At 38.5% G+C, this 22,603-nt stretch overlaps 1 protein-coding gene across 11 annotated transcripts in view; it reads left to right on the top strand.

Annotated features, from left to right (window-relative positions):
• LOC116570649 (phospholipid-transporting ATPase FetA-like) overlaps positions 1-22,603 on the top strand; it is a 116,905-nt gene that overhangs the window by 57,764 nt on the left and 36,538 nt on the right. For 9 of the 11 annotated variants that reach the window (XM_032308024.1, XM_032308029.1, XM_032308025.1 and 6 more), the window contains 8 exons: positions 3,912-4,025; positions 4,918-5,016; positions 6,586-6,647; positions 11,597-11,669; positions 12,042-12,112; positions 13,197-13,279; positions 14,233-14,391; positions 16,835-16,923. In XM_032308024.1, coding sequence (XP_032163915.1) covers positions 3,912-4,025; positions 4,918-5,016; positions 6,586-6,647; positions 11,597-11,669; positions 12,042-12,112; positions 13,197-13,279; positions 14,233-14,391; positions 16,835-16,923 — 750 coding nt within the window. Of the gene's footprint in view, positions 1-3,911; positions 4,026-4,917; positions 5,017-6,370; positions 6,648-9,836; positions 9,985-11,596; positions 11,670-12,041; positions 12,113-13,196; positions 13,280-14,232; positions 14,392-16,834; positions 16,924-22,603 lie in introns of those variants that run through there. The other 2 variants (XM_032308028.1, XM_032308032.1) reach the window with 2 other exon arrangements.

Here is a 22,603-nt window from a genome sequence, read left to right as displayed (position 1 = left end):
TTAAAGAAATAAAATGCCTCCATTCATATCCAGGTGTCCCCTCTAAAAAAATAGTCCCCAGTGTTTTGTTATGGTAAAGCGTTCTGAATGAACACCATTAATCATAAATTTTGTCACATTTGTGTGAATATATCTTTTTTTAAAAGACATTTTTGTTTTAGAGAGAGAGAGAATGTGCAAGAGCAGGAGGAGGGAGCAGAAGGAGAGAGGAGGTGAAGCAGACTCCCTGCTGAGCGGGGAGCCCAAGGCAGGGTTCTGTCTCAGGACCCTGAGACCATGACCTGAGCATAGACCAAGAGTTGGACACTTAACCGACTGAGCTACCCAGGCGCCCCTTGTGTGAATATATCTTATGAAAATTTCCTAGAAATGAATTGGCTGGGTCAAAGGAAAAAGACATTAAAAATTGTGATGCATATTGCCAGACTTCTCTCTAAAAAGATTATATCTACTTATATTTCTACTTACAGTAGAGACTGCTCATTTTTCCATATTGCTGCCAGACTAGATATTATCAGTCTTTTTCATCTTTGCCAGGCTCTTGAATGAAAAATGATGTTTTGTTATCTATTCTTTTTTAATTTCAAGTGACTTCAGTACTCTTTTCATGCTAATTAACCTTTTGTATTTCTTTTTATGGAAACTACCCCTTTGCCCATTTTCTATTAGGTTGTTCATTTTTCACTTACTTATTAATAACTCATAAAGAGATATATATTTCAAATTCATACTCCAGCACCTATCCTTATCCACCGCTGCTCCCTGTAGAGAACTATTCATTTTACTTTCTTGTATATTCATCAGTGCTCCTTTGTGTAAATAAAGCAACCGCTTTCTTAAACTGTTCAGAAGCTTTACAGATATCCTGGAGATGTTTTCATAATAACTTTTTCCTTCTTTTCTTTTTTCACCTGCATAGTATTTCTTATGTAGATTTAGCATAGTTTATGTAACCAGTTTCTTAAAATTGGCATTTGGGTTGTTTCTAGCCATTTATAGTTACAAAGAACGTTTTTATACATGTTATTTTGTGCATATACAGCTATATCTATCTATCTCTCTATCTATCTATAGCAGTAGGTATATAAATACATATATAGCCATACATATTTGTAGTCTCTTTAAGACATTAGTTTATGATTTCTGAGTTAGAGAGGTTCTGGATAATAACAATGTTCAGGGTATGGCCATGGGAGCAGATTTTCTTTCCCCCTTTCTATCTTTTAGACATATATGAGAGACATTATAATGCAATAAAAGTAGATTTTGACATTAGACAGACCTGAGTTTGAGCACAGCTCTACTCCTTACTAACTTTGCATCTTTAGTCATGTTTTTTAACCTTTCTGTTCTTGATTTTCCTCATCTGTGAAAAGGGCCTAATTCACCTTACATGGTGCTTGTGGGACTTAGACATAGTTGTGAATAATACTATCTCTCTTTCTGCAAGACACTATTGCTTCTTGAGGAAAGAGTACAAGTTTCATTCATCTCTGTATCCACAGTTTGCCTCACAATATTTGGCACATAAAATGGCATTTGATAAATTTACTGAATAAATACCTTTTCTTATGTATTTAACAACCATTTCATATCCATGGCAAATTACTGATTTTTCTCCTGTTCTCTACTCTTTTCCAGTCATATTCCTTTTCTTCTTCTCAGCCTCTAACTTCTGATTCCCATTGTGGCCTTGGCCTTATGTTCTCCTCTATTCCCTCATTTAGCCAACAGTAGGTTTTATTACCTAAGTAAACAGCCCAAACCAAAATCCACCACCTCTATCATGCTTAAATTTTGTCACCTCTGCCAAAAAAGAACTGAACACCGAAGAAATCCATAGTTAAACAGATGTTCTACATTCTTTAGATATTCCTTCTGGTTTGATGTAGAACAGAACACTCTGGTTGCCAAGTTAGTAAAGAAATACTGATATTTCTGTCTTGATATAGAATCTGCAAGGCTTTTGTCTTTGTTTACTAAACAAATGCTACCAAGTGGGTAGAAACCTGAAATACGATAATTAGTTATAAAATCAAATGGACAATCAATAGTGAAGGCTTGCTACTTCAGTAAGGCTGAAGATCAGAAAAGGTCTTTGGTTCCAAGTTTCAGAACTTTCTGTACTTACACACTGAAAAATTTAGAGTATCTCATGATCAAAGAAAGCTATTTCTATGTTAGAAGAACATTTTCTCAGGGTTAGAATGGCTAATAGAGATCATTTAGTTAGAACTTCATTCAAGACAGACCTATGAGCTTCTCTGGGATAGATATTTAATTTTTTTCAGCCTCTACTAGTATAGCCCAGAATAGGACTATGAACAGAAGAAGCCTTGAGAAATCTATAGTGTTTGATTGATTACAAACTGGAAAATCATAGAGAAAACACCAAGGAAATCTTAGTTGTAACTTGGATCTCTAAACTCCTAAGCTCTATTACTAGCTTCTCTTCCTTAGGAAAATAGAAAGACACGTCTTGACCAAAGAGCCTATCTAGCCTTCCTGGGCAAGTTTTAGACTTAGGACTGAATGGTTTTTGTTTTCCAAGAAAAGGTCTCTGATGCTTTCCCAAGGCAGAGTCTGGCAAAATTCTTCATACTTGAGCAATATTTATACTCCAGGACTGCATGTGGATTTTTTCTCTTGTCTTGGCCTTCTAGATGGAGGAGGTAGGGGAGAAGCTTATCTTTAGGAAATTGTTTGGTTAAAATTGTTATTCTTTTGCTTTTCTTGAGCTCTTATATTCAAGCTCTGACCTCTTAAGTCAAATGATCGAAGACCCAAAGGTAGAAAGTAAGATGATCCTGTCAACATTTTGAAATCAGAATTAAAGAGGTAGCAAGTTCCCGTTTTCACTCAGCCAAATCCTAACTCACATGTAAACCAAACTATTCAGGCTGTCAGGACAGTTAAAAGGCAAGTGACTTCCCAATGCTGACAGGGATCAGTATGGGAACACCTTCAGTGGGCTCAACTTGAAAGAGTAATTTGCTTTTGGCATCTTATATCCTTCAGCATTGAAAACAGTACATAAAGGTACACCAAACTGAATTTGCCAGGCTTAGAAAAACTTCATTTGAGAGCTTTGGAGTAGAGCTAATACAAATGGCAGAGTTGCCTACTATTTAGGGCTGAGAAGGACTAGTGGATGAGGTAAGATGACACTGAAGGATGTCTGAATCTATGAAAAGAAGGCATTTGGATAGCTATACAAGTGAACTGGGGCTCAGAGGACAGCACAGTCCCAACTCTGCAACTGATTTTGTGATCTTTGGCATATAACCTCAGTGCCTCAATTTCCTCATCCTCAAAAAGTGATCATACAGTCCTCTCCTCATAGGGTTATTGTGAGGAATAACTAAGCTGCTACATATAAAATGCTTAGAACAGTGCCTTGCATGTAGTAAGTATTCAATAAATGTAAGCTTTTATTGTTGATTTTATTATCATTTTTTTCTTTTTTTTTAAAGATTTTATTTATTTATTTGATAGAGAGATCACAAGTAGGCAGAGAGGCAGGCAGAGGGGTAGGGGGAAGGAGGCTCCCTGCTGAGGAGAAAGCCTGATGTGGGGCTCCATCCCAGGACCCGGGATCATGACCTGAGCCAAAGGCAGAGGCTTAACCCACTGAGCCACCCAGGCTCCCCATCATTATTATTAATAACATCAATAAACAAAGAATTCCATGCCTCAAAAAGTTCCCATATTGATCAGACTTGCCTTCTTTGCATTCTCTAGGTCTCCACGAAAAGTGGGAGACAAACACTTCTTCCCTCCCTCCCCCCTCACCCCATGGTAGAAGAACAGAGGCTTTTTCTGTTTCAGGGAGTGGTCTTGGTGCTTTTTGTTAAAACTGGGAGGTGGGGTCTTTTGTTCCTCTAATTGTGCTTGTTTTCTTTTACCCACAGAACAATACCATCAAGACCTCAAGATACAGTGTCTTTAACTTCTTGCCCCTGAACCTGTTTGAACAATTCCAGAGACTTGCAAATGCATATTTCCTCATTTTGCTATTCCTACAGGTATTGACTTTTGGGATCTTCCACAGAGCATTTTATCACTGTCTCTGGGATCTGGTTACGTAATCAGTCCTTTTCCCTAAACTGAGAAATGTCTCTTTAAATAACAGGCAAAAGTCTGGGCAATCACAAAAAACCTGTGGTCAGGATTAGGTGGGATGAAATAAATCTCTACAAAAGGAAAGACACAAGGTCACTGAATCCCAAGGAAGGAGAGCTCCCTCACCATGCCTGCATGGCCACAATTCAGCTTGACCACAGGAGGTCACAGACTCTTCACCCCAACCACAACTACAACTCCATTTCTCATTCATTCCCAGCCCCCCTGACAGAAAGTTAACATGCAGGAATTCTGAGAAAGAGAATGGTTTAGTACCACCACAGGGCGAGGAAGTAGGGCAGTTCTGGACCAAACTGGGAGAGAGGAACGGATTGTCTCTTTTCCACTTATGTTGAGGGATAAAGGAGGGGATGTGGTTTTCCAATGTCCACTCTTCTCTCCCAGTTCCCCTTACCTCTCACCGGAACCTTCATCATCAGAGGAGAAATAGCCCATCAAGACTATTGTAGTGGGGGGAAAAAAAAAAATAAATAAAAAGACTATTGGAGTGGATTTGGGGACAGATAGCTGGCAACTTACTGTCTCCTATTGTCCTTTCTTGGTGTTTTTTTCCCTCTTATTTTTTTTTTCTTGGTGATGTTTACAAAATATTTATATCTATATTATATATTTACTTATAACACTTATATTTCCAAAACAGTGGAAAGCAGCTAGGATCACTGAATCTATTATGAACCTGTGGAAGTAAAAGAGTTTGGGGGTGGCTGGTGCTGGTAAGAAATATATTGTCCTTTAAGCTTTCTGAACCAAGTTTCTTCCTTTTCCCTCTCACAGTTGATTCCCCAGATCTCCTCCTTGGCGTGGTACACGACTGTGATACCCCTGATGGTGGTGCTATCCATAACAGCAGTGAAGGATGCCATCGATGATGTGGTGAAGTGGCTTTTTGGGCTCCTAGTCCTTCACTGTACCTAGTTGGGTTGGGGGTCAAAAAAGGCTTCCCAGAATTATCTAGTGCAAGGAGGAAGCACTGTACGGAAAGAGATGTTTCCTTTCCTTGCTTTCTTATCCATCCCAGAAGAAAATGTAATTCCCTTAGCCTCAAGATTGGTGGTCTATGCGTGGCCAGAAAGTGGCAGTGCAAGACCTTTGTCTTCCTCTGCCACCATTTAGCCCGCTTTCAGGCTTTCTTCCAGCTCCTTTCTAATAACCCACCTCTTCCCTCACTTGGCTTTCTTCAAGTCTGTGCTCATCTTCCTCCTTCTCTCTTTTATTATTCCTGTTCCCTTCCTCCCTCTGTCCCCTCCTCCCTCTTTGTTCTGTTCTTAGTTTTCTCCCCCCATTTCCACATTCCCCTTCTCTTCTCTAGCTCTCCCTACTTCCCATTCCAACTTTCACTTCTGTACGGTTATACAGCTAGGAACCCTTTGGGTTTAGAACGCCTTAGGACATAAACAGAGGCCAAATTCCTTTCCTGGTCTTGGAGGGAGAAACTGGCTCACACTGAGCTGCTTGGCATCCTTTTTGCGTCTTGCAGCAGGCCTGGCATAGAACGGTGAGAGTGAAGCCCCAGTACCGAGCCTGCTAGTGGGATTTGGGAAGTCAGACCTCTTGACCTGCCTCCAGCTTCCCTAAGAGAGTCCTTCTGATTTTTCCAGGATAGATTTTTAGACCAAAGTTTGTGAGCTTGTTGTTACTCTAGCTTTTTAACTCTGCAACTCATTTAAATCCATAATTAGCCATGTAGTAGTTGAAATTTTAGTCAAAACTCAGATGTACAAAATGTGACTTTATTTCTCTACAGCTAAACTCAGCATATCTCACAACTACCACCCCACCATTCCAAACCTTTTTAATGAGAGCTGAACACTAAATTTGCCAATTCAAGGTAACCCAGTTACTTCTGGGTTAGAATTTACTTTTTTTAGCATAAGCATGCTGACAAATTCAAGATTCTCCCTCTCCTCTTCATAATCCTGCCTTTTTCCCAGGGAGTGATATCACCTGGAAGTAGAAGATTCATGTGAGCATCAGGACATACACTTCTATTTGGTTTTTGAATAGAAGACCTCTGTTGCTCTTTCCTTAGTGCATCTCCTGTAGAAGCTTCTGTGTGTTGACTGTAGTGGAGGTATGCTTGAGAATTCTTAACTTTTCCCTGTTCCTACCAAGGTGTTCACAGGGACTCTGGTCCTGTCCCTCATTTTTCATTCTCTCCTCTGTGGCTTTAACTAAGATGCTTGTTCTCATTCCCCCAATTTGGCTTTTGATATTTAAAGCCAAGATTTTGTCTCTTGTCTTTTCTCTTCTTTTTCTGACCTTCTTTCCCAGCTTCTCTGAGACAATCAACCTTTTACCCTGGTTTTAATGATAGAAAGGCTTGGGAGTTAAAGGAAAATTATAAATAAGGAGTATTACCTTGGGTAGTATTTCAGAATACTAACCTTCTACATGTAGTTTGCTCTATGCCTATTTCCTGAACATTTTCTTGTGTAATTTTAGAAAAGGCACCAAAATGACAATCACGTCAACAACCGTTCTGTTCTGGTGGTGATGAATGGCAGGTAAGTCATAGGGAAACCAGTTTAGGTAGCTCAGTTCTGGGAAAGGGTTGTCTTTGCTAAAGCTTGATGGTGTTGGGTACTTTGGAAAGGTAATTCAGAACAGTGAAAAGAACCTAAGGTTGAACATAAGAATTTGTTTCTAGATCTAGCATACACTGAATTTGCTGTGTGACCTCAGATCTCTCTGAGCCTCATATTTCTTATCTATAAAGGAAAATAAAATTCTGTACCTTGGAGGATGTTGCAAAAATGAAAATGAAATAATATATATTAAGGTAATTAACAATTTATGACATACAAGTGATTATTATTAATGTAGTTGTCAGCATGGAGATATGTGTCTTTAGAACATCATTAGATTCTGGCATGGCTTATTGGCCATTATACTATATAACATTTGATCAGGTCATATCTTCATTAACAATCTAAAGAAAGTATTGGCTAAAAAAAAATAATAAAAATAAAGAAAGTATTGGTGTTGACCCTATTGCTTTGGTGTTTGGTGGTAACCGTCTAAAGTGTTGTCAATGAGTCTGTGTTTATATTTGATGATGTCCTACAAAATTTAAGCAATTTACTTTGTCAGGAATATACAAAGGCAGACACAATTCCTACATAAAACAAAATATGGAGACTATCATAAAAGATACAAAAAATTATAAGAATTAATAAAAATGAGGAATCGTAACTGGTTAAAAGAATCAAGGAAGACTTTCTGGAAGAGCTAATGTCTGTGCTAGGCCTTAAGGAATGGGAAGAATTCAACAAATAGAGATTGTAAAACAGGAAAAAATGACAAGTATGTGCAGTAACACGATTGTATTATGAAGAATTTCAAAACTGCCGTCCAGTCTTTGTTCACAGTGGCCCTATAGAACCCCCAGGAGCTGTAGTTTTAATCACATAATTCTTCTACATGAAGTTCTTAGGTATCTAATCCTGTTATTTATTGTTACAGCTCATTCTTATTCCTGGTGGATTATTTCCTCAAGTGTTTTGGTCTGTTGAAGCCTCTCATAAGACACCACCAGAAAAGTCAGTTGTGATTAAAAAGAAAATTTGAAAGAAAGAAAGAAAGGAAATAAAAAGGAAAAAAAAAGAAAAGGCAAAAACTCAGTGTCTTAGAAATTTTCAGGGCTAGGGAATTACTGACCAAATGGATTTAGTCAAATGAACTCCTCAAGTAGTTGGAGCACTTGGGTTTTGAAAGACTGTTGGAGGGACACCTGGGTGCTCAGTCATTAAGTGTATGCCTTCCACTCAGGTCGTGATCCCCCAGGTCCTGGGATCCAACCCTGCATTGGGCTCCCTGCTCAGCAGGAAGCCGACTTCTCCCTCTCCCACTTCCCCTGCTTGTGTTCCCTCTCTTCCTGTCTCTCTCTGTGTCGAATAAATAAATAAAATCTTTAAAAAAAAAAAAAAGAAAAGAAAAAGAAGAAGACTAAAAGAAAGACTAAAAAGAATCTGTCATAGAGTGGTTTTAGGGTGGGAGGCCACAAGTAGGGCCCTGGTTAGACTTTACAAGCCAGTGTTTAATTGAACACTCAGTGAAGCTGGTTGTTCAGTCTGTATTCCAGAAAGTGGCTTTCTTTTTCTAGAATACATAGTTTTGAATAGAACTGCTATTGAAAAATTTGTCTGTTTTGCAAGTTGTGATTTCTGCCATTTTCATTTCTCAATAATTTTGGTTACAAGCACATCATTAGTGGAATTTTCTTTATAAGAATTCTAAATCTTCTGAGTTGAGGTTGTATCCCTTTTGAGGGTTATGTGTTTGCTTCTTCTGCCACATAACTCAAGGATATCACCTACTGAGACCAATTTGAGGAGTTATAAATCTGAATCCCATACCTCATTAGGCTATACATTCTTAAGGGGGGAGTTCTCTACTGTCTGACGCTCAACCCTCCAGAGTAAGACAGACAAACTTTCTTGCCAGTGGTTTGATTTTTTTTTAGACTACCCTTTCCCTAGAGGTGTTGCCCTTTCAGAGCCCTGGCTTTATGAGGGGTTCTTAGTTCCAACTCATTGCCTCTCAAGATCCTAAGGCTTCATGTCCTGTCCCTCAGTGGGCTAAATTAAAATTCAAGTCACTAATTATTAAGATTGGCGATTCCTTCCTTTACTCAGAGCAAGAACAGCTTTAGAACATGCTGACTTTTGGATTTGAGATCCTTGTTTTGTAACGTTTTGTTTCTCCTGGTTCCTTACTTTGTGGTAAGCGTAGCCTTACTTTTGAAAGAATGTTTGCCTTAGCATATCTAGCATTTCTAAATGCTGGTAGTAGAAAAGGTACCATTATGTCACAGAACTTCAGGAGGTACCATTCACCAAAAAAAGAGACTGAAATGTGAATGGTCTCCTCTGGAGTCAAACGCTGCCTTCTCTAGCTCTCGGGTTGTGTTTTCTAAACCAAAAGTTAGAATGCAATGCCCGGAAAGTATTCTTATGGCATAACAGGATTTAATATTTTAAACCAGAAGGCAGTATCTTTCCTTCTCCTAAATTTGGGACACATGATTGTTATAAGGCCCAGGGAAAAAAATGGTAATAGTTTGAAGCTCCTATGTAATAAAATATAAGCTGTTAAATCTTTTGGAGAAGCCCAAATGGTGTAGCTCTTCTTGCCACATTTTACTGGTGAAAATCATGGCAAATAGAATGCCAGAGAACTAGCAAAAGTGAATGTGGCATCAAAACAAAGCAAAACAGTTATTCAGATGTTTTTCTGCAAGTCTTGTAGCTACTCCCTTACAAAACTATAAAGCAGATTCGAAAATTAGTAACAAAAATAAGTAAAGGTATAGGATTTTATCTGCGTAAAGATGACACTTGAAACCAAGGGAAGGAGGATGTATAAATAGTGGTTTTACAACAAAGTCTTATATTTGTATTGTAACATGCAGGGAGGGGTGGCAAAGTTGGTTGGGCCTCCAGCTCTTGGTTTTGGCTCTGTTCACGGTCTCAGGGTTGTGAGAGTGCATAAAACTTTCTCTCTCTCTCCCTCTGCCTTTCCCCCACAAAAATAAATAAATAATCTTATTAAAAATAATAACAGGCAGAGAAAATTGAATTTGTAAAAAGATTTAAAGAAATGTAACCCAGGAACTGGAAGAAAATTGTCTAAAATAAAGAGTGAATTTATATAAAAGATTTTTTTTTTTTTTTTTTTTTTTTTTTGGATAAAAGAAGTTTGGCCCTTCTTAAAGAAGCTATCTTCCCAGAAAAGGCATTCTGAGAAAACCCATGCCTTTGTGTGTCTGGCAAAGTTGAGATGTATGTCATGCCTACAGATAACAAGGCTTCATTTGAAGGTGAAACAAGCAATGGCATCCAGGTATGCCTTCTCTTTGCCACATCTTTGGGTGCTTAGCATAACAGAATTGTTGCAAAGAGATAGTTCATATTTCCAAAATGCTCATGGCACTATGTCTATCTTGCTTAGTTCTTTCTCAGAAAGATTTAGGGCCTCTATGCATTTAGGGAAATTGAGATACAAAAAAGGGAAGGGGAGAGCCAGTTACTACTGTAGAATCTGCTCCTACTGCCATCTGCCTTTTGTAGGAAGTGAGGATTTGAGGGGTCAAAAGTAATCCAATTTTAAGGAAACTTGATATAATGAGCCCTGAGCATTATATGCAACTGATGAATCACTAAACTCTACCCTGAAATGAATAATACACTATATGTTAACTAACTTGAATTTTTTTCTTTAAAAAGTAATCCAGGGGCGCCTGGGTGGGTCAGTGGGTTAAGCCGCTGCCTTCGGCTCAGGTCATGATCTCAGGGTCCTGGGATCGAGTCCCGCATCGGGCTCTCTGCTCAGCAGGGAGCCTGCTTCCTTCTCTCTCTCTCTGCCTGCCTCTCAGTGTACTTGTAATTTCTCTCTGTCAAATAAATAAATAAAAATCTTTAAAAAAAAAAAAAAAAAAAAAAAAAGTAATCCAGGGGCGCCTGGGTGGGTCAGTTGTTAAGCAGCTGCCTTCAGCTCAGGTCATGATCCCAGGGTCCACATCAGGCTCCCTGCTCAGTGGGAGGCCTACTTCTCCCTCTCCCACTCCCCCTGCTTGTGTTCCCTCTCCTGCTATCTCTCTCTGTCAAATAAATAAATAAAATCTTTAAAAAATTTTTTAAAAAAATAGGGCACCTGGGTCGCTCAGTGGGTTAAGCCTCTGCCTTCGGCTCAGGTCATGATCTCAGCGTCCTGGGATGGAGTTCCGCATCGGGCTCTCTGCTTCCCCCTCTCTCTCTGCCTGCCTCTCTGCCTACTTGTGATTCCTCTCTCTGTGTGTCAAATAAATAAATAAAATCTTTAAACAATAATAAAAAATAAAACAATCCAATTTTAACATAAATAAATAAAATTGGTACAGCTGTATGATAGAATACATTTTTATCAAAAATAGTGAGCCAAAAGAAATAGTGAGGCACATCTTCTATAAGTGCTCTGCAAGACATAAAAAATGCAAAGTGTAGCAAATTATGTATCTAGTGTGTAACTTTTAAATGTATGTGTTGTATTACTGGATTGATATTTTCTAGAAAGGAATACAAAAAATTGCAGTTGCTACCTTGAAAAGCAGAATGAAAATCAGGGGAGAGAGGAGACTTTTTCCTTTTATATACTTCTGTATTAGTTGAACTATTTTTTACCATATGCATATATACATATTTGCAATATGCATATTCCTTTTAGTGAAAGAATAATTATGTGTGCATATGACTACAAGTGCCATAGAGTTTTAGAAAATCATTATAACCTGAAGTCAAGAGAAATGGGCCCCATTCTTGATTATAGCAAGGATTCATCACAAACCAGTTTGGTTCTCCTATAAGTCTTGACTTCATCTCAGCTTTTTTCTTTCTCTTTTTTATTTCTTTTCTTGATTGTCAAAGCAGGACTGTGGAGAAATTCTCAGAGCAGGCATTCAGGGCCCATTTTCTTACAGGATAAAGGAAGACAAATGGATGAATATTCAAGTGGGAGATATAATAAAACTAAAAAATAATCAGCCTGTCACGGTGAGTACCTCTTGGGGCTGTGGCTTTTTCTTTTTTGACTTGAGTGAGTACAGAGGAACCCTTTTAGCACTGCTGTGGCCCCTGCTTTTGGTGACCTCTGTCTGCCTCACTTTGCATCCAGAGATTAACAGTTCCTGTGGTAAGAAGCCTGTTTTTGTCTGTCTCTCACCATAGCTACAGATAAAGAATGACTTGTTTCAGGAGGGGCTGTGTGTGGTAGCAGCAGTGGGTCCTAGACAAAGAGAACAAACCAAGTATCTATAAAATTTTTAGGATGAATATCTGTTCATGAGGTAATTGCTTTTGTCACACTGTAATATTAAAAGTCTGCCTTCCTGCTTTCCTTACCTTCTCTGACTTTTCTGACCACAGGCTGATGTGCTATTACTCTCTAGCAGTGAGCCCTATGGTCTGACATATATAGAAACAGCAGAATTGGATGGGTAAGTGTTCCTTCCTGATAGTCATTTAAGACAACTGAGCCACCTTAATATCTCACTGAGGGAGAGCATGATGCAGAGAATGAATTTTATTCTCAGATGGAAGTACCAAAGATGCTAGAAATATCCAGATAAGCGAAAAGAGGAGGCCAGGCCCTTGGGACCTCAAGTCTAAGACTGAGCTCTTAACAGCAGTAATCAAGCATCCACTGGGTGCAGAATCTGAACAAATAAACTCTATATTCTCAATCTCTAAACTGGAGACACTCTGGCTATATTCAGTAATGCTGAGTGATAGGAAAGAGGTGAATAGAACTGTAAAATTTCAGATTTTTTTTTTTAAGAGTTCCGAAGTTTCCAGTGGGAGTTAAGGGGGTGGGGAGGATGACCATGGGGGCAATTATTTACTGATAAAATACCGTGTTCTATAAAGGATTTAAGGTAGAGATTAATTAACATGCAAAAGCTAAGGTCTTAGGAAGATAGAGGCCATCTTCAGAGAGCTTGTCCTATTGGGTTTTCTATCGATTGCTTTCTTACAACTATTCCTCTTGGTGCTCACAAGGTTTTTGAAATGTGGCTTCCATTTTTGTTTCTGTCTCTATGCAATTCCTGTATCAACAAATGGTTAACTGGGATTCCTTCATGTGTCCTATAACTATTTATGAAGTGAGGAGTATGTTTACTTGGAAATGTGTGCAGCAGTCTTACCAAGACCTGCTCCTTATTCTTGAAGGGAGCAGGTGCCACCTTCACGTTGTTTTGTGATGTCTCTTCAGCTTGATCAAGAGCACCTGACCAGGAAGATTTCATGGATTGGTTGAAGTAGAGGTAGTGTGTTGCAGGAAATGAGAGCAGGGAGAGGGGACTGAGTGGGCTAACACTTGGCTTCCTTGTGGAGCCATCTACCTCAATACTGACCTTGAGAGAGAACAGTAGATGTGACTCTTACAGATCAAACCTGTAATCCAAGCTTTACTGGCAGTATCTATATTCTAAAATCCCATGACGAAGTGGGAGAAACTGGACCCCTGCTGCTGTTGTGCATGTGTCCTGTGCTCTGGTGACTCTGTGCCATTTGCTTTAGTGAAACCAACCTGAAAGTGAAGCAGTCCATCTCAGTTACCAGTAACTTGGAAGATAACCTGGGGCTGCTGTCTTCTTTTGATGGTGAGTTAGGAAGTAGGTTTGCTCCCCCCAGCATGTTTATCAGTAGAGGACTAGTTAAATAAAGTACAGTAACTTAACTAAATTCATAACTTACTAAGAACAATATGCAAGTTGATATTTTTTTACATGGAAAAAATATTCAGAACATATCATTAAGTGAAAAAAAAACTATTAGAGCCAACTCTGCATAGTGTATATAACATAAGCTTGTTGGGGCGCCTGGGTGGCTCAGTGGGTTAAAGCCTCTGCCTTCAGCCCAGGTCAAGATCTTAGGGTCCTGGGATTAAGCCCCACATCAGGCTCTCTGCTCAGCAGGGAGCCTGCTTCCTCCTCTGTCTCTCTCTCTGCCTGTCTCTCTGCCTACTTGTGATCTCTGTCTGTCAAGTAAAAAAATAAAATCTTAAATAAATAAATAACATAAGCTTGTTTTTGGAAGCATATATGTTTACAAGTACATCTATAGAAAACTTGGAAGGATGTACTTCAAAAGATTAATAGCACTTATCTCCAGGCAATTTTACTTTCTCCTTTCTCCTCCTTAGTATTGTATATGTATTTACAAAAGACATATATTACTTTAGTAATCAGGAAAAAAAAAACAAATTATTTCCACTTTGAGAAAAATACTAGATTTGCTTTAAGTAGTTTTTAATTTCTTCAGATTCAGAGATCATATGATCTGTCAGTACTGATGGTGATAAGTTATCACATGGGGTTTTCTCTCTCTGGATGACACATGTCACATACAGAATTACTCTTCTTTGGTGCCCAGAAATCTTTGTCTGCCTTTATAAAGGAAGCTGGTGAGAAGTGGGCAGCAGCTGAGAGAGGATAGGAAAAGATGTGTATGTATTTTGAAAGAGAGGTATTCTTTCCTCTTTTCTGTTAAGGCTGCTGTTAGGAAAGGCCTAAGATTACAGAGCCTGGACTCTTACTCTTTCATTTTTCTTCAGGAAAAGTAAGGTGTGAGTCTCCCAATAACAAGTTGGACAAATTCACAGGAATACTGACTTTTAAGGGAAAAAACTACACCCTGGACCATGACAAGCTGCTACTCCGAGGCTGCATCATCAGGAATACAGATTGGTGCTATGGCTTGGTGATTTACACTGGTACGTCTCCTGAGAGTCATAGTCAGACCCCCAATCTGCTATACTCCATTCATGATCAATTTATGAGCACTCAGTTTCCAGGATGTAAATATGGGACTCAGATGTACATACACCATGGCTTTGAGGCAGACAGAAAGGGAGGTAGATAAATGGGTAGACAAGAGGATGGAATATTTAAGAAAAACCTTTCTTCTTAGAAAAAGAAAAAAAAGACATCCCCCCGCCAAGAAATGAGCTGCCAACATTATCAGCTCTGCCTTTTTAAAGGAAGTCTTTGTGTTCTAATACCATAAGGCACTTATGAGTCTTTCTAATCATATCTGGACACAGGAGAAGGTTAACATATAGAAAGAGTACACATGGAATTACCATGTGAGAGGGGAACATATGAAAAAGAGTGTATATATGTGGATTACTCCCAGGAGAGAATACACATGGTGCTCACTATGGAGAAGAATACAAAATGTGAGGATTCAAGCCACAGAAAAGGCACATGTGAATCATTAGCAGTGGCCCCTCCTCAGATGTCATTTAGAACCATAATCCCTTATACCTGGTGAAGGGTTTTTGGTGGATTTTAATGTGTTTGGAAAGATGGAGGAAGTTTCTGCGCCACCCTGTGCCCTTAGGGATGATGGGCATTGGTGACAATGGGCATTGATGATGACAACCATAGTTAAAGGATGGGGAACACTGAAGAAAGCATCAAGGAAGATTTACCATGGTGAATATTCAACTCATAGCTCCCCTTCTAAAGAATTCACCCTTAGACAGGAGGATCTTAGATGTCTCACTTTTACAGAAAATAATGAGATCCAAACCCTAGAGAGAAGCTTGAGAGTTCAGGGAGGCCTTGGTGGAACTTTTTTCATTAGTTCTTGAGTTATAGTGACAGCTTCTAGGGTGACTAACTCCAAACTCAAAAGATTTGACATACACTTATTTTCTTCACTGTACTTCAGCAGCTACTCCTACACATCGCCATTCAGAAAAAGCTCATTTTTTCAGCAAAGGGTTTCTCTCTAAAGCAATGGCAGTGAGGCTGCCAACCAGCACAAATTTAGCGCAAACCAGAAATTAACTCTTCGTTTAAATGTTAGTGAAAAGTCTCTTGGAGCTTTGGGAAACTGAGAGCAAAAGAGAACTGATACCACTTAAAAACATCTTGAAGGGGTGCCTGGGTGGCTCAGTGGGTTGGGCCTCTGCCTTTGGCTCAGGTCATGATCTTGGGGTCCTGGGATCAAGCCCCGCATCAGGCTCTCTGTTCAGCGGGGGGCCTGCTTCTCCCTCCACTTCTGCCTGCTTCTCTGCCTACTTGTGATTTCTCTCTCTGTCTCTGTCAAATAAATAAAGAAAATCTTTTTTAAAAAAGAAAAAAAAAAGAAGAACATCTTGAAGTTCAGAATTTAGTTGCTGTTCCTGCTACATGATTCCCAGGTTCTACCGTGATCTCCACATCCTTCTTAAAACATGAGGTAGGGTCATTCTTTCTAAGGACCCTTGGAAGATCCTGTCCCTTGTAGCTTCCAGCCTCTGAGACAAACTCCTCATGACTTCAGGCCCTTCATGAAATGCCTTAGCTTATGCCCTTTATTCTCAGTGTCTGCCCACATTATTAGGGAAGTTCCAGCTCCCTCATCTATAAACATTAATGAAATTCCTTCATTAGAGTACATGTAAAAATAACAATCATGTGGTAAAAACCAGAGAAATTGCTGCTTATACTTTCTTCCAAACCTCTTACATTTTATGTACAGCCATATTTCTGGTCAGTAATACCCAACTGTAGTCCCACTGGCCACTAAAACTCTTTACTTCTACTTACCATCTGCCTATTATGAAGAAATACAGTCTTTCTCAGCCCCAGAAAAGCTTCCACCTCAGAAGAAATCACTGCCATTGCCTTTTCTGTTCTTCCTTTCCCAATTAGAAACTTGAAATAGAGCCTGGCCCAGTAGAGGGTTTCGTCAAAAGAAGGTGGAAAGCTCCTTATCAAAAAATCTCTTTTCTAAGCTAAATAAACCAGACGATGATGATGATACGTTTGTGGCTCCTGGTGTTGAATTACTGTATTGTACACCCGAAATTAATATAACACTGCTTGTTAAGTTATTGGAATTGAAATTAAAACTTAAAAAACAAAACAAAAAAACCCTGGGGCTCCTATTCTGACTTAACCCATCTATGGAAGATTAGACTAAGGTGCTGCAAAAAAAAGGGGTCAACATTGATGTACTTGCAGAAATAGTTGGGATAATCCGTAGAAACAAAATGTGCATTTTTTTAGTTATTGGCACCAACTGCAAGCCTTTCTCCAGACCTATATTATCCCCTGCCATTGGTGAGAGGTTTGATTAGGTGATCATAAGTGTATATTTCAATCCATTTTCAATCCTCTGAGATATTCAGTGATTCTAAGAGCTGGTCTCCCTGTTTCACTTAGGACCAGACACCAAATTAATGCAGAACTGTGGAAAGTCTACCTTTAAGCGGACACACATGGACCATCTCTTAAATGTCCTCGTGCTCTGGGTAAGTTAAATACAATTTTTTTTTTGCTTCTTTACAAATAGACATGCTTTCCTTCCTTCCATGGCAGTAGCTGGCATTTCCCACTAACTTTAGTTGTTTGAAAAACTCAAGCAGTTTTGGGTATGCTATTTCCTAATGCCAGAAGCAGGAAAGAACAGAGTTGGTTGACAAGGGAGTCTCTCTCTAGTTTACACCTCTGTTGTAGACGACAGTCACAATTTGTTTAAGATTTCATGCTCTGATTAGTGACTCTGGAATGGATCAAGGACCCTGCTTTAGACACTGACACATTTTTATCTCCTCATAGCCTGTATTACTCATGAGCACTTTAAGAAAACTTTACGTAGACTAATAGAACACCTTACTTAACACAAGATGATTTTCAAACTGTTTCCTTAGAGGAGTCTAAGGTCTGTCCTAGGGAGGATTGAAAAGATCAAGTGAGTTTTGTTCTGGCCCCCTCATCCTGATATTGTACTTCAAGAAGAGCAGCTTGATATTTATCTGTTCTGTAAAATTTCAGTTGGAAAATAGATTCTGCTGCTAAGAAATGAAATTTGAAAAACACTCAACAGACAATAATAGCTTTGGTAACAGAAACTTAAATTAAAGATTTATTTCTGTGCTACCCTATACAAGTTACCTTCATTCTTATTAGATATAGACTTGTTTGCAATAACAGCAATTTCAGTGGTGCCTCTACTTAATTCAATGACTTTTCATTTTTATTTTTACTCTATTGCTTAGACTGGAAATTCAAAAATGTCTTTTCTTTCTCTATATCTCTCATTAATATCTGAATTATAAACTGCCTCTTCTCCCTTATTAATTATGGGAAATATCACTGTTTTTTTCCCCTAAATCTTCTGGATTTAGTAAATGGGGTTTAAGACAATTAGGAAAGTTCATTCAGCTTTGAGACCAGAAGCTAGTATACACTCTTTTTCTTTCTACTGTCTGCATAGCTTGCAGCAATTGAAACAAAATGACATTTCTTGTTTTCTTGATGAGGAAGACAATCACATTTGAGAATTCAGGAAGATGACATAGGTAAATACGCCTCTGACAGTATTAGGAACATGTATTTTTAGGTACTAAGTTAGGTCATTTAGCCTAGACTAAAATATTTTCAAAACAAGATGTCTCCCATATGCCCAGGAAGGTTCACCTACTTATTTACCTATCTGAAGGTCAGTGACAATACTTGACATCTGTTAGAGGGACAAGTCCTGTTTAAAAGGCAGATAGTCACATATGAAGAAATTTTAAAACTAAAAAGCAAACCCCATAAGCTTCCGGAGAAGAATAAACGGTCATATACCAGGATCAAAAATTAGAATACCATTAACCTTCTCAACAGCAACAGCAGAAGATAAATCTCAATGCCTTCAAAGGTGTGTGAGAAAATTACTTGTAACCTGTAATTCTAAATCTAGGGAAACTGTTGATAAAATTCAAGTATAAAGAAATATCCATATTGTAAAACCTCAAAAAATTTTATTCATTCATCATGTCTCTCCTCTTAGGAAGCTCCTAGTATGTATACTGAAGCAAAACAAGAAAGTAAACGAAGAAGAAAGATTGTAGAAGCCCGAAAACATGGGGACAAGTGAAAGGGAGTCCTAGGAAGATAGGTGAATAGCAAGCCTAGAGAACTCCAGTGCAGATTAGAGCAGGAGTATTGAGGTACCTGCGGTGAGTGTCTCCAGAGAGAGAGAATGTAGTTCTCTGCTCAGGTTCTCACAAGATAGAGGCAACAGAGAGTCAGTGGAAATGCTGGGGGCAGCTAAGCTGGCAGAGTAGTTGCTATAAATTCCTATATTTCTATGGTCGTTCATGCAACCTTTCCTTCAGAAAGTATGAAATATTATCTGGGCTACTGCGTTCAGTTTTGGGCATCCAGTTTAAGAAGAACAGTGAGAAGCTTAATGAAATGACTGTAAAGAAGTACAAATGCGAAGTAAATACCTAACAGCCCTGACAGGAGACGAACCATCAGCAGACCCAAGGTGTTGAGTTTTTGGAAGGCAGAAACTAGATCGATGATACTGATAGATAAACCAGAGTATTAAAAGCTTCAGTGCAAATGCATTCTTCTTGATAGAACTTGGTAATAGCCCCAAGCTCGCATCAGCAGGTATGGAGAACAGAAGTGGTAGGTGGGATAATGATTGAGATAGTTAATTTTAAAACTGCCCATAAAACAATGTGGGCAACAATTGATCCTCTGTACCACCCTGCCACCCCAGTAGCATGTATATAGCAATAACAAATGTATTTGCCTTCCAGTCTCGGACAAGAGAACTGCTTTCTAAGGAAATTTACAACCTTTCTCAGAGCACTAGTACTTCTAATATGGGTATCACATCACTTTAGAGTAAAACTCATTTTATTTTAAATTCAAGGGGCAGGGTACCTGGGTGGTTCAGTTGGTTGTGATTTTGGCTCAGGTCATGATCTCATGGATCCTGGGATCAAGCTCTGCAGCAGGCTTCTCACCTAGCAGGGAGTCTGTTTGGGATTCTCTTTCTCTCCCTTTGCTCCTCCCCAACACATGTGCACCACTCTCTTGTTCTCTCTCAAATAAATAAATAGCATAACTCATGTAGGCAGGCAGGTAGGTAGGTAGGTAGTTATGGGGCTTAAATGTGCTTGCATGCTCCTTGTGCACCTGAAGGTGAGCTCCGTCAATAACACTTCCTGCCTACCTACACAAAACACCTGCTTCCATGTTCCCATTCAGGAGAGTGGCCTACTGGGGAAACAAAATTAACCAAAAGAAACCAAGCCAACCTATAATGATTAAACTGCTCTTTTACTCATATTTGTAAATAGACTATAAGGAAACCAGGAACACAAAAGAAAAGGATAAGGATGAACAAATGGAATAACTGACCCCAGAAAAGACACAATTCAGAAAAAAAGAAAAGAACTTCCAAAAATTCTTATTACTATTCTTAGAAGACACAATTGCATAAATAAAGAAGAATAGGGTTGCTAAAAAATGGAAAAAGAAAAAAGCAATCTAAGAGCAATAGAAAAGAATTTCGAGAAGTAAAAATAGCTGAAATTTTAAAAAGCCAATAAAAGGACTGAAATAAAGAGTCAAAAAACTCTCTAATAAAAAGATAAAATGTGTTAGATAAATACTTCTTTTTAATAGAAAGCCAAACCAGTAGCCCCCAAATTCATCTACCAGGAGTATCAGGAAGAGAAAATAGAGGGGACAACATTATCAAGAAATAATAGAAGAATATTTCCTAAAATTCAAAAAGGATATGAGTTTCAGATCTAAAGTGTCCAATAAGCATCATGAATCTTAGAGCTTCAAAGGTATAGAGAAGTCCCTCAAAATCTTCACAAGGATAAGAATAAGATACCAACCAAAAATTGAGAATTGGGTTGGTACCAGATTTCCTACTCATACAACTGGGTCCTAGAAATTAGTAGGATCATCCCTTCTAAGGTCTTAATGCAAGTTATTTTGACCCAGAAATCTATACCCAGGAAAACTACAAATCAAGTGAAAAAACAAACCTGTTACTATCTTAAGACTTTTACCCTTGCTGTCAAGGCCTGCCCCAGATCTTTGCATGGCTTGCTTCTTGTTCATAGTTCAATGCTACCTTTTCAAAGAAGCCTCTTTTCTGTCTAAAGTAGTCACTCCCACCAAGACCTTCTTTATTCTGTTAACCTGTTTTATTTTCATCATAGCACTTAGCACTAGTTAATTTTTTTTTAACTTCCCATCTCTTGGTCACCTATCTCCACAGCAGTGTAAACTCTTTGAGAGTAAAGACGTTGTCCTTTTTTTTGTTTTGTTTTTACTACTTCATCTTTAGTCCCTAGAACTATGCCTGATACATAACAGAGCTTTACTATTCTTTGTTGAGTTCATGAAGAAAATGAATGAATATCTGAGCTACCAAATTATGAACTCTAAGGTAGAAATTAGGTCATATTCATCTCTATATTCTTGGAAGTGCCAAAATAATGCTCAGGAAATACGTTTTGAATGGTTACTAAATGAGGAAATGTTTTTGAATTAGCTAGGTTCTTGTCAGCACTGTAGTTTTGTTTAGATGGTATTTATTGCCAGGAGATTGTTAATGTAATTAGATGTAATGCACTCTCAGTTCTTGAAGCTGCAGCACAAATCTTACCTGGTTTAAACACTTCATTTTCTTCATTTTTGGAAATGTTTCTTAGGGGAAAATCTGGCAGATACAAAAAGCATATTTAGCAAAATTGCTTCCTGATGAGCCCCAACTGAGCTGGAGTTTGATCCCCTCTCTCTCCCCAGTGACAGTGACACTGCTTTCTAAACCCCACTCTATTTAAGTAGGAGTGTGTCTATTGAGTAAAGAAGCAGTGTTTGAAATTTGAGTGGTGCCAGACATCTAGGATATATTTTGGGGGAGGAACAATGAAAAGTGCAGATGTGAAGGTCAAAGGACCAAGGAATACTTTTTGTTTACAGCTGCCTGTGAAACCTGGGAGCTCCCCTGTGACAGGGACATCCTTAGCAGTTCTCTGTTAGTTTTGTCAACAGTGACAAAATTGAGTATCTCTAAACGTTTACTGGTACTACTTTTTGTGAAATGGAATGCTGTCTGCTCTTCTTGGATCTGACTGGCTCTGATAATAAATAACCTGGGGTTTGTAGTCACAACCAATTACTTATTTGTTTCTAACTATAGAAAAGAAGCAAGATGAAGTGTTAGAGACTACATACCAATAAACTCCATCACAATAAGAGACATAGAACATCTGCAAGGGCTTAGAAAGCCTTGGGATAGCAAGAAAAGTTCTGGGAATGAGGAAAGAGCAGACTGTGTCCTGCCCCTACAGGCCTCACACTGAGGGGGAAGCTCTGCCTATGGAATTTGGTCTCATAGAGGTAATTTTCCTTTCTGGTGGCTTAATCTGAACAGAAAGATCTGGTCCTAGGGGACTCATGGTCTCACAGTAGAGGCAGGGCACATCACTAGAAATCATGGGTAATTCTCAGTTATCCAGGCAACAGAGATGAGCAGGTTGAAGTTCCCCTGTAATATTTTCCCACAGCTTTGAAAGAAATAATTAATTTAATAATTTATAACAAAAAAATAAATTATAAATAAATCTCTATTTATAAATAATAATTTATTCTTTTACCTTCCCCATTTTCTCTCCCACTGGAGCTGATGAAATAGTGCCAAATATGGACTCAAATTTAATGCTGGCCACATAGATTATCCAAAAAGGAAGGTGGGACCAATAGAATTCATCATTGAGGTTTGATCTGAATAATGAGGATAGCCTTGAGTTCACATTGAAAAGAAGGAGAAAGAAATAGGAATAAGATTGAGAAGAAATGGTTTTATAGCTCCAGAGAGACCATCACAAAGAGCTCAGCTACTCAGTATGAATCTGTGTTTGACTAGAAATAAAAGCAGGTTTTAATTTTTTTTTTTCAGTCTTCCTCTCTTTGGTTCTCCCCCATCCTATTACTCATTCAACACTAAAATCTCAAATATTGAATGACACTAAGGATTTACTTTTAATTTTTAGGTGATAAAAGTATTGTGATTATGTGTTTAAATAATATCCTTTAAAGGTATATATTAAACAGATAAAATTATATAATGTGAGAAATTTGTGTAAAAGGGGAAGAGGAGGGTACCTGGGTGGCTCAGTC

Source organism: Mustela erminea, chromosome 12, assembly GCF_009829155.1.
Source record: "Mustela erminea isolate mMusErm1 chromosome 12, mMusErm1.Pri, whole genome shotgun sequence".
Classification (NCBI taxonomy): Eukaryota; Metazoa; Chordata; class Mammalia; order Carnivora; family Mustelidae; genus Mustela; species Mustela erminea.
The sequence above is the reverse complement of the archived record's forward strand: the minus strand, read 5'-3'. Positions and strand labels throughout refer to the sequence as shown.